Source organism: Rana temporaria, chromosome 10 (genome assembly GCF_905171775.1).
Source record: "Rana temporaria chromosome 10, aRanTem1.1, whole genome shotgun sequence".
In the NCBI taxonomy this organism is placed as follows: Eukaryota; Metazoa; Chordata; class Amphibia; order Anura; family Ranidae; genus Rana; species Rana temporaria.
In genome coordinates this window covers 13,757,770-13,770,655 of record NC_053498.1, presented here as the reverse complement: position 1 = coordinate 13,770,655, position 12,886 = coordinate 13,757,770, and the positions used below count along the sequence as shown (strand labels likewise).

At 42.7% G+C, this 12,886-nt stretch overlaps 1 protein-coding gene across 1 annotated transcript in view; it reads right to left on the bottom strand.

The window, feature by feature from the left end:
• The window catches only part of LOC120916347 (hemicentin-1-like), a 16,045-nt gene extending 3,994 nt beyond the window's left edge, over positions 1-12,051 (bottom strand). Inside the window, exons 1-4 of the mRNA XM_040327262.1 lie at positions 11,887-12,051; positions 6,089-6,400; positions 4,846-5,148; positions 1-108 (exon numbers count right to left, since the gene is read on the bottom strand). The exon at positions 1-108 is cut by the window's left edge and continues 162 nt beyond it. Coding sequence (XP_040183196.1) covers positions 1-108; positions 4,846-5,148; positions 6,089-6,400; positions 11,887-11,941 — 778 coding nt within the window. The 5' untranslated portion in view covers positions 11,942-12,051. The remainder of the gene's footprint in view (positions 109-4,845; positions 5,149-6,088; positions 6,401-11,886) is intronic.
• Positions 12,052-12,886: the final 835 nt, after the last annotated feature.

The window sequence follows — 12,886 nt, the reverse complement described above, 5'->3', positions numbered from 1 at the left end:
ATGTCACAGATCCGGAACCGGAGGAGGCCCCGCAGGATAGATTCACACCAGGGGTACTCTCAATTACGATCGCTGGTGTTTGTAGCACCGTCACATTCGTTATGAGGTCTGTTGAGAGAAAGAAGGAGGTGAATGTTGTAGATTAGACCTTTGCGATGTCATTTGTTCCCATGTTGTATGAAAATTTTAACCATGTTGGATTCATTGTAGTTTTTCCTTCTGACTAATAGACAGGTTAGAACTGTGAATGGTGTTTTTAGTATTGGTTGACTTTATTTCATGATCTGCCCATAGTAGAGTGACCAGAGCTACTGGAAGACCCGACTCTGCCCTTTATTTAGACTCCCTGGCCCAGATTCAGATAGGAGATATGACGGCGTATCTCCTGATATCTCCTGATACGCCATCGTATCTCTAAGGCCGGCTAGAATCAGGTTACGCATAGATATGCCTAAGATCCGACAGGTTTAAGTGACTTACACCATCGGATCTTAGGCTGCAATTCCAGGCCGGCCGCTAGGTGGCGCTTCCGTGTCTTTTACACATCGAATATGCTAATGAGCATTTACGCAGATTCAGAAACGAACGCCCGCCTGTCGCTTTTTTTTTTACGTCGCTTGCGTTCGGCTTTTTCCGGCGTATAGTTACCCCTGCTATGTGAGGCGTATCCTATGTTAAGTATGGCCGTCGTTCCCCGTGCCGAGTTTTGAATTTTTACGTCGTTTGCGTAAGTCGATTCAGAATACGGCCGGACGCAAGTTACGCTTGCGCCGAAACCAATGACGTCCTAGCGACGTCATTTGGAGCAATGCACGCTGGGAAACTTAGCCGGCGGCGCATGCGCAGTTAAATCGGCGCGGGGACGCACCTGATTTAAATAGTACACTCCCCCTAGCCGCGGAATTTGAATTCCGCCGGGGGATTTACAATACGCCGCCACAAGTTTCGAGGTAAGTGCTTTCTGAATACAGCACTAGCCTCTAAAACTTGCGCCGGCGGATCGTAAATCAGATAGATTACGCGGATCTAAAGATCCGCTAATCTATCTGAATCTACCCCTCTATCATAATGGCATTCTCTGTGCTGGAGAACACTGCTCCATCCATTATTCAGCTCCTCTATCCCAATAACATACTTTTGGGTTGACTTACTAAAGTCAAATATACTGTGCACTGTGTGACAGACTCACACGGGACATCCCCGGACCCTCTTATGTCTAAAATCATCCTATGTCCACTAGGGGCATAGGATGACTGAGAAATGATATCTTGGACTACCTGAGATGGGATTATTATGTAATTATTATCCACAAAATATTCCAGGATATCTGTAAAGAACTATTTACTGTTTGATTCTGAACTCAACGGGTTAACTGTAAGAGTGACTCATTCATAATGTTGGGACACATACTGTTAGATGCTAATGTCCTCACCTCCAGCCATCTGTTTGTTCTCTATGCTAATTGACCCTGCTCTTGTGTGAAGATGTCCTGTGTTTACACTTATGATAATGTGTATTGTATAGCAGGTGAGCGAGGAGACGTGACGTCTACCCTGAAAGGTTATATCTATGAGTCACCTCGTCTGGGTAAATGATTAGTTTATTGGCTCATGTTAATTTATGCTCTGGTTCCTCCCCTAACTGTATATAAGGTTGTATTCTTGGTTCTAATAAACACTCCGGGCCAGATTCCTAAAAGGCTTACGACGGCGCAACGCCATTTGCGCCGTCGTAAGTCCTAATCTGGCCCGGCGTATATATGCGACTGATTCTTAGAATCAGTTACGCATAGATATCCATTAGATCTGACAGGCGTAAGAGCTCTTACGCTGTCAGATCTTAAATGCAATTTTTTTTCCCGCCGCTAGGTGTCGCATCGTCGTTTTCCCCGTCGTCTATGCAAATGAGCTATTTACGCGAGATTCCTGAACGTACGCGCGGACGACGCAGTGAATTTACGACGTTTCCCTAAGCGTAAACTTGCCCCTGCTATATGAGGGGCAAGTTTACGAAGGTCCGTCGTATGCCATGTTAAGTATGGCGTCGGGTCAGCGTCGTCTTTTTCCGTCGATTACGTTGTTTTCCTAAGTCGTTCGCGAATAGGACTTTACATCAATGACGCTCACGTCGGCGTCATTGACGTTTTCCGTCGTGAGCTGGAGCATGCGCACTGGCCTATTTTTACGCCCGGCGCATGAGCAGTTCGATCGGCGCGGGGGCGCGCTTAATTTAAATACAAGCCGCCCCCTTTGAATTACGCGGCCTTACGCCGGGCCATTTACACTACGCCGCCGCAAATTACGGAGCAAGTGCTTGGAGAATACGGCACTTGCTCCAGTAATTTGCGGCGGCGTAGTGTAAATGGCTTACGCTACGCCGCCGCGGATTCTACGAGAATCTGGCCGTGTATGTTCAGCAGACAAACAAGTCTCGTCTCGTTGTGTGTTGAGAGCAGCTGGGATATCTGATATCTATATCCAGACTGATAGGAAGTGGTATATGACGGAAGCACTCAAGCGGAGTGTAGGACGTTCCGTTACACACTGCTCCTGCACTTGTTCTAGGTCTGAGAGGATACTCTAAAATAAGGGGAAGCAATGCTGATTTCTATCATTCAATCATGTGCAAGCAATGTTGCTGTTTTAAAATTTTCCTTGCGTGTGATTGGGTATTTTTTGCAAAGTTAAGCCGTACCTCGTTTACTTAGCTCTGAACCTCCTTGTGTTGCTGAAGGACCCTGCCCTGCCCAGTTTCCAGACCCTCTATCCTTTTGGCATTCCCTGTGCTGATGGAAGACCCTACTTCCTCCATTATCTGGCTCTTCTTTCGTGATAATATGCTCTGTACTTTTGGGGGGGGGGGGGTACTGGTCTCTTCTCCTTCCCCTGATTAACTCTCATATAATATTAAGGACTCTGCTCCATCCATTACATCCATTACCCCATATGCCTCAAAGGGATTTTCAACCAATAATTAAACATTTTCTGGCTTCTTATGCCTTGGACAGGGCTGGGCTTGCCATTGGGCTTGACTGGGCTCAAGCCCATGGGCCCCGCCCAATAGGGGGCTCCCTTACGTTTAAGTTTTTTCAATAATATGCCAGTCCTTTAAAGTGGTTGTAATATAAACCCTCGGGAACAACATTGTCTTAAAAAATAGCCCATAACACAAGCAGCTGATCATTTGCGTGACGTCACCGCACTTGCGCACATTAACCCCTCTAAAACGGCATTTAAAGCTTGCCGGGATGCAGTCTGTGAGAACTTCCCCTCTGCCCGGGACGGGATGGATATATATATATATATATATATATATATATATATATATATATATATATATATATATATATATATATATATATATATATATATATATATATTTTTTTTATATATATATATATAATTTTATATATTTTATATATTTTATATATATATATATATTTTATATATATATATATATTTTATATATATATATATATATATATATATATATATATATATATATATATATATATATATATATATATATATATATATATATATATATATATATATATATAAATAAATAAATGTGTATGTATGTATTGTATTTCATTGCAATAAGCAAACGTATCGGCACTGATCGGCCTAAACTGAGGAAAAAAATTTTTTTTATATGTTTTTGGGGGATATTTATTCTAGCAAAAAGTAAAAAATATTGAATTTTTTTCAAAATTGTCGCTATATTTTTTTTTATAGCGCAAAAAATAAAAACCGCAGATGTGATCAAATACCACCAAAAGAAAGGTCTATTTGTCGTAAAAAAAGGACGCCAATTTTGTTTGGGAGCCACGTCGCACGACCGCGCAATTGTCAGTTAAAGCGATGCAGTGCCGAATCGCAAAAAGGGGCCTGGTCTTTTACCTGCATTTTGGTCCGGGTCTTAAGTGGTTAAGCAATAGTATGTAGGCATAGGACACATCCCCTGGCATTGCCCCCTCCTAAAGGAGAATTGTACAATAGAAAAGTTGGTCAAACCCACAAGTGCTTTTTTACCACTACTATTCTTTTTTTTATATTGGCTTTTTGGAATTTACAATGCAGCCGTTTAGAAATTCGGATGAAAGGTTTAGCACTGGGAAAACTATTGGTCTGGTGCCAATAAAAGAACAATGAACAGGACGACTGATGCCGCGTACACCCGATCGGAAATTCGGACAAGAAGGCTTCCTTTCCATGGACGTTTTTGGACGTTTTTACAGCCAATTTTCTGAGCTTTTTTTGCAGTTTAAAAACAGCTCTCCATGTTAGTCTATGGCCTCATGCCCACCATGACGTTTTTGAGCTGTAGATGGCTGAGCCGTTTTTAAGCTGCAAAAAAAAAAAGGACCAGTGCGTTCTGAAGCTCCAGCCTTAGAGCTGTAAAAACGCCAGACATTAATAAACGCTCAAACGCGCAAAAATGCTCAAAAACGCTACCGCGTGGACAAGCGTTTTTAAACTGTAAAAAAGGCTAAAAAAAAGTGGCTGTAAAAACGTCCATGGAAATGAAGCCGAAAAGTTTGATGTGAGCTTTTGGTCGGAATTTCCACAGTCATGTCTCAATAGGGTGGACTTCCAACAACTGAGTGGTATATCGTGAATAAAGTAATTATCTACAGGTATGTGCTGGCCCCATAAATAAGTAGGTACATTAATAGCAATTAAATCTTCCCTGATGAATTTATAAATTCTGGACTTTGTCTGTAGGGAAGAGACTATATATACTATACTGTGTGTGTGTGTGTGTGTGTGTGTGTGTGTGTATATGTATATAATGTCTGTCTGTGTGTACATATGTAATGTATATGTAAAGTAGCTCACTTACCAAAGAATTTAACCTGAAATGTCCGTGAGCCGGGGACAATAGTTGTTGCCACGGTGATAGAGTAGTTTCCTGCGTCCTCATTCGTGGTGTTATAAATTAGCAGAGATCCACTCTCTTTGAGGATCATTCGTTCTTTAAATCTGGTAGAAGTGTAGTTGTATGCCTCTAATCTAATGGCGAACGGGTCACCGTTATAGTTCCAAAATATTCCTAATGGGTTCCCGTCATACCAGATGGTCAGACTGATATTTTCCCCCATTTTATATATGCCTGTGTCATTACTTTGGATTTCCTGGACTCTGTCTGTTAAAACAAGGGGTACAGTTAATTGGTTGTTCACCTTTTTTGGCAAAGATAATCATTAAACTCATAAACTGGGGCACAAATAACCAAATATACCTATTGACCTATGGGAGTAGTTGCGTGTCCTGTAGTTGCATGTTTTTGTAATTTTCGTTGTTGCGTGCTTTGTAGTTGCGTGTTCTGTAGCTGTTTGTTTCCTAGCTTAATGTTCTATAGCTTCATGTTCTAGGTCTTTACAAAAGTGATCAATGATAATATACCAAGAACAGCTTCCCCACCCAATGGTCCAGAGATGGCCACCTAATGGTTTGCCCACGTCTTTATTCTACTTGTTCCACTAGCAGGTTGCACCTGTGAAGCTTTAGTTTACTTATTTACAATATAAATTTTGGTTTCCTTCATGTTTGGAAAAATGATAGCAAGCTGAATTTGCAAAGATTCATCAGGGAAGTTCTTCTTTTCTCTACCCCACACAAGAAGTGAGAGGTCTACCCACTCAATGCCACTCTATAGCACAGGGCCGTCTTAATAGCATCATGGGCCCCTGGGCAAATTAATTCTCTGGGGCCCCTACAATGATGACAGTGCAGGTAAACAGACATCAAGTAGGTAGGAGGCAGACTGCCTCCCCTGTGTATCAATCACTCTCAGTGCCATCATGGGCCCCCCAATTTCGGGGCAGCGTGGGCTCAAAGACTAGCTGCTTTGGGGAAAGTGCAGGGGCCCTTCATGCAGCTTGGGCCCCTGGGCAGTGCCCAGGTGTGCCCTCTCATTAAGACAGCCCTGCTATAGCATAAGGCCTGAATGGTGCAATCCCAGAAAGTACACTGTAAACTTTAAAGGCTAACCCCCACCATTTGGACCATGTTACATGCTTCTCCAGTATTTGGCCAAGCTTGGTAATTTTAGCCAAGGGAACCAATGGATCCAACAGACTCACCTTTGACAGCCACATTGAATGTAAAGTTACCAGAATCACCATTTGTATCAGTAACTTGGACCATGTATTCTCCGGAGTCTTCCGTGGTGGAATCCTTGAGAAGTATATCTTTTTCCTGTAGCACCATCCGGGTCTTGTAATTGGCAGCAGGATATTGTGCTCCATTCTGCCATAAAACCACAAGACTGCCATTGGCCGTCCACATTATCATTCTGGGAGTTGAGCTGTAGGAAATGGTCAGGTTGATGGGATCTCCAGTCCGTACGGTTGGAGAAGGATCTGGACTTGTTATAACCAGATCTGCTCCATTGCCTAGGAATAGTTCACAAACATAAAATGATTATGTGATACTGTGGTATGTGATCTGCTATCTATAACACAGGCATGCAAAGACAGAATACTGGGCATTTTATTAAGAAAATTGGTGACATTTTTTTTATGAAAATCAGGCTGTTGATAAAGTCTATGCGACCATTTCTTGTGTATTTGCAACCTCTGTGCTTGGAATCCTGGGCAGTCAACTAGGGGCACAGTCATACCTAAACGCACTGCAGTGTATAGGCTTCTGGTGAATGGTGCAATCCTGCAAAGTACATTGTAACTCTTAAAGGCTATGCCCACCATTTGGACCATGTTACTCCTGTATTTGGCCAAGCATGGTTAACTAAAGCATGCTAAATCCAGTGCAACTCTGCATAGAAACCAATCGGTGTGACAGAACCTGCGCTTAAGAGGAATTTGTTTGGCGTATAAGCTTCCCTTGGCCGGTATCCAAGATCCCTTAGCCCACCCAGTCACTTGTCGAGACATCCGTGTAGGATGGTAAGAAACCTAAGGCTGTGTATTTAAACACAGGCATAAAGAGATATACACTCAGACGACCCCCCCTTCTTTGAATAATGACACCGAGTGGGAGAAAAACTACAGTCAGTAACATGACAAATGGACAGCCTCTAGGAAGGGCTGCAGGAAAAATCCCCCCTTCCCTCTAGCAGCTAATCGAAGGAGCTAAGCATCTAAGCAGCTCCCAAGGAAGACAGAAGCAATAGAACAATGGGATACAGCCACTTAAAAAACACATAACAACCCCCATGCCACCTTAAACTATCTAGCAATGGTCTATGAGACACTACAATATTCTAGCAGTCTGAAAGGTGGAATTATTTATCTTCATATATTTCTTGAGGGACATTGGTCAGAAATATTACTGTCCCTGTCCCAAGTAAAAGAACCCCTTCATTTTTTTAACACAAAACAACACGTATAGAACCCTGGATAACATGGGTAAAACGAAATGCTGAGTCCGATGTGGTTGTACGGTTAGTCTGGTTAGGACAGACCCTACTGATCTTTGCGGTCACCCTATGCCCCTAACAGACACAGGGTAACTTACACATAAAAGGGGCCACTGGAGCTGGACAAGGAGTTTCCCGACCTATCTAAGGTAAGCTGGGTTCCACAAGCCCCCTGCCCAAAGTGACTCCCGTCAAAATCAGCTTCCAGGTTTTATTGCCAAAGCTTAAGACTTGGTTCAAACCTATGCATTTTGTAGTGCATTTTCAGTTTTGCAGAAACGCACTACAGTCCATTTATCATGGCTTCCTATGGGTCACGTTCACATCTATACATTTTATGGAAAGGGCCAGGTACTTTTTTTCTGGTTTTTGGTTCCATAAACTTTAATGGATCAAAAACGTGTATTGAAAAACGCAAAACGCTCCTGGAATATGCAAACTGTAACCTGCATAGGTGTGAACCAGGAATTATTGAACACACTGAAGTTAGAAGCTGATTGGTTACCATGCAGGGCTGCACCAGGTTTTGCACTCACCAGTTCTAGTAAATCCTACCCCATTGTGGTGTGTTGTAATGCAGCTTTGTTCTAAAGTGAGTGCGATTCAAAATGAACACATGCTACTACTTGGGTCAGTTAATTTTCATAGAGAAGCTAATATTTTCAAAAAGGGGTCAGCAATGGTAGCCCCCATTTTTGTTATTTATATAGCATAGCCTTCCTTAATCGGTTTGGGAGTTTTAAAGTGTTTAAAATGTTAAGCTCAAATTTTTTTACTTTTTTTATTATTATTTTTTTTTCCTTATTTATTTTTACTGATGATACTATGATTTAAACAGCATTACTGTCTAAGAAACTCAATGGAGGGTAAAAAGGAACTTCTCCATGTTGATAAAAAATAAATCCCTCCTAGACAGTTGAACATAATAGGTGACCCATTTGGAGGATTACCACCTCACCTCTTGTTTTGGTGACCGTGGTGAAATTTAATTTCAAAGGGTCCATTGAGCCATATAAACATCACTATTGGGGTAGGGGACCCCAAAAGCAACCCAGGACTACACATGGCGGTCTGTCTAAAATTAATTTAAAGAGGGGGTTTCTCGATGTCTAATGTGGCAGCTGTTGGGTGAATCTTGTTTGTAATTGGAATCTCTCTCATCTATTGTATGCCGATTGGCAAATCTTGAATTTAAATGTGACAAACAAATCTTGGTTGTATTTGGAATCTCTCTATTATGTTGTATGGCGAATTCTTTTTTTGATAATGGGCAAATAGGGTTAATCCTCTTTGTAAAAGATGGCCAAATACAGATGGACCAATGTCCAATTGTGTGACAAACAGTGAAATCTTTAAAAATATAAACCTTAATCTGCCACGGGCTAATATCATTTTTAGGAGATCATCAATGGCATTCAAGATTTGATTTAAAATAACACCTTCAGGTTGGTGATAACTGAGATACCTATTGAGAAGAGTGAGAAGAGGAGTCATTGGAGGTCCTCTGTTTTTTAAATGATTGGCATTGTCGTGGGATACACACCCTTAAGAGCTCGGCTATGTGTTTTGAGACTTCTAGTGCTGTGCTGGTAGACAACCCTGGCAAACAGACAAGCTGCTGTAGACAGAAGTGGGCAGGGGTGAAATGTTACCATAGCGGCAGTTCCAAGTAGAAAAGGGAAGGGTATATAATAGTGACAATGTCTATGGATAATAAAGGGTATATAATAGTGACACTGTCTATGGATAATAGTTTGCTGGTTGTAGTGATAGGGGCTGAAGATGAGGAGAGTGTGAAACTGCTAAGGTTGTGGTCAGAGAAAGGAAAGTGGTGTTGGAGAGGTTGCAGAGAGTGCAGAGGTGGGAGACTATAAAGTCGAGGGTGGGTAAGCATGCGTATCCATAGTGTTGGGTCAAAAGATGGGTGAGGTTGAGAGGTAGCCAAGTGCTGGCATTAACCGAAATGTTGGTCACCAAGAATGAGTGTGAGGCCTTGTACTCACGGCCAGACATGTCCGATGAAAACGGTCTGCAGACCGTTTCCATCAGACATGTCTGCCCGGGGACTGCCCGGGGACTTCTGTTCGATGGCCGTACACACCATCGAACAGAGGTCCGCGCGTAAACAATACGCGGGGCGTGTCCGCGGTGTCGCCGCGTCGATGACGCGGTGTCGCCGCGACAATGACGCGGCGACGTGGGCGGCCTGCCTTTAAAAGGCTTCCACGCATGCGTCTAAGTCATTCGACGCATGCGAGGGATGGCGGGCGGCAGGACATGTACGGTAGGTCTGTACAGACGACCGTACATGTCCGGGAGGACAGGTTTCCAGCGGACTGTTTTAAAGCAAGTCCAGGAAACAGTTGTCCGCTGGAAACCTGTCCGATCCGCCCGAAAATGGTCCGCTCGGGCCTACACACAGCCAAACATGTCTGCTGAAACTGGTCCGCGGACCAGTTTCAGCAGACATGTTTGGTCGTGAGTACGGGGCCTGAATATTTCACAGGAGAGATAGCCAGGCAGAAAAGTTGCCAAGGAAGCAAGAAACTGGTCCGGTAGGCTGATTTTAATCCACAGCAAACCTCAGAGAATGGGAGAAAAGAAGATCGAGAGGATAGATATAGGGAAGGAGTTGTAGGAAGAACTTTAATCTTTTGTGGAAATTTAAGGATTCCCACTCCCCCTCCCTTTCATCCACTTGGTCTGAGTAAGTCCAGTGGAAGCCACCATGGAAGAGAGCAGCTGGAGAGGCAGAGTTAGATTCCTAAAGTCAAGTTTCAGTAATAGCGAGTAGGTTTAAGGAGTTGGATATATACAATTATTGGGCATTCCAGAGGGTGCTGGGTGAGGGGTGAAAGTTATATTGTAAAGGGCAAGGATTAAGGGAAATATTCTAGGGCTGTGGAAATGAACTATTAATTCCTCGATTAATCTTTAATTTTTTTGATCAATCAAAATGTTTTTGTTCCATTAAAATTCTTTTAATTGGTACTCACCTCTCCGCCGGCTTCAGGGAGTTCTGTCGGAGATCCGGTGATGTCACGGACACTGGCGGGGCTTGCCGTGTCCATCTGAAGGGCTCCTTTGCTGTGCCTTCATATCTGCATGCTGGCGGGACCTTACTATCTGCCACACGCAAGGGCTGTTACACTTCCCTCTATCACCCTGGGATTCTACAGCCATCCACTGGGAGTTGTGATAGTTCCCTTCACCGGACATCTACATGTCGACAGACTGATGTTAACCCCTCCTCATCTGGATTCAGCAGTGGTATCGTTGTACATGTTTTTATACCAGTATCATACTTGGCTACATGTTTTTATGACTGCTTTTTGCTACCGTTTGGTATTACTTGCACAATTTTTACAGTTTATGTAGCTACATCAATTTTATCTCCAGTGCAATATTTATTTTGTTACCTACTTGAAGACTATAAAAGTTTTAATGCTGTTACCATCGAGCACTGCCTTTGTGTGTTTTTTGTATCCTGCCACCCATTTTTCCAGTGGTTGGTAGCTGGAAATCAGCCTGCAAGGAGAACAGCTAAAAGTAGTTGGATCTGTATGTGCGTTATAATTAATCGAAATTAGTCGATTAATCAATTAAAAAAAATCGAACACAAAAATTTTAATCAGTACCAGCCCTAAAATTTTCTTGAGTTGGAAAAAACAGAAGGGTAAGGAAAGTGAGACTTATGTGAGTGCACGTGCCTCAATGTCCTGGAGGTTATGTCGGATCGTGGGTTCAGATTAAGCAGAAGGTAATGAGTGCAGAAATTATATACTGTAAAAGCTGTGGAGAAGAGGGATAAAGGAAAAAAAATTGGAAAAAAGGACACTATTGAAATCAGAAATGGTAGAGAGAACACATTGCAGGGTAGGGATTAGACTTGGAAAGGTTCACGTGCACACTGTCCGGAGTGGAGCACTGTTCTTCTGCAGATGCTTTTTTGTTTCTGCCTGAACTACTGTGCTGAACTGCCAGACGCACAATATAGACCAGCCATTCTCAACCAGGGTTCCGTGAGGTTACTCCAATGGTGGCTTTGGGTTCCTTGAGATCTCGCTAACTGACCTCTTATCTGATGGCGCCTGCCTAGTTCCAGGTCCAACGCCACTTGGAAGAGGAAGCAGCATGACTGCAGGGGTGTCATTCTGGCCAACCTGTAAGGGCATTCTTCTCCCTTACCACTGCCAGTGTAAGGGGCATTTTCCCAATGTCCTCAATGTCATAATCTTACTAGGGGTTCCATGGGATCTAAAAAATATTTTGAGGCTTCCTCAAGGGTAAAAAGATTGAGAAAAGCTGACGTAGACATTATTATGGTAGTTAAAGTGCAGCTTAATGTATTGGGGCCATTGTTCCCACTGCACTCCTCTTCATCGTCATCCTTTTTATCATTGTACCTGCTCTACTACAGAGAACATTGACCGTAAACTTCAGCGCAAGCCTTGTAGGGTATTTTAGGATCATAATAAATGAAATGGTAGCGAAACGACTCACCACACTGGATCAGTAGGAGCAGAGCGCACACCAGTCCGACACCGATGTGATCCATGCTTTCATCTGCCCATTAGGATCTCAATAGAGATGTTACCTGGACACCGATCCCCCTGGCACTGTGCATGAACTAAAAGATTATTGGAGGTGAATCATACGAGCAGGATACAATTTTATGAGTTGTACCAGGGCGCAGGATGTAACTTTATGGGTTGTAACGGAGAAAGCAAACAGCTATATATTTTTTAATTGTAAAGACCAGATCGGGTTTTCTATATAGAAATACAGGAGCAAATAACAGACAAAGGTAACAGGGGTGGGTCGGTTGGGCGTGGCTTGTAAATACTGTAAATGTAAAAAAAGACAAAAAAAGGACCGCTAAAAAAAAAAAATTTTGTTAGTTATTTTAACAAAATAAATGTATTTATATACTGTGTTATAGTTCTAGAATGGTCCATAATGTAAATGAGGATGTTACTAGAAATGTATTTTCTAACACAAGCTCACATCAGGCTAAAATGCAGCTTTTCTCCTCTAGCGTTTTCTACATAGGTTGAGATGATGTCATCAGTTTTCTGCAGGCAGGAAGAAGCATTTCCTCAGTCTCCTGCCCCCCAGTGATCAGACTCTACATTGTAACTTTTTAGTGATAAGGAAATCCCAGAACTCAAGGGTTTCCAATAACTTGTTGACTGCTGAACCACATTTCAAAAATATGTATTTAATATTCAAGCCTATAGTCTTAGTCATAAGCAAGGAAGCAAACAAATATACTGTACATGGTGAAATAATTGCTCTAAAGAAACTGGGGGCCTCAGTACAATTTATACATTCTAAAAGGGGATGCACCTTGAATGGGCCTCTTTTGAAGTGCTAATCAGTTCTTGGGCGCCTCCGCTGCTTCCAGAGAGAATGTTCTGGAAGAGGGGCAGGGCCGGGAGCTGGAGTGACAGGGAGCTCATGTGAGGAGCCCTGACCAATCCCCAACTGGAATTGGCAGGGG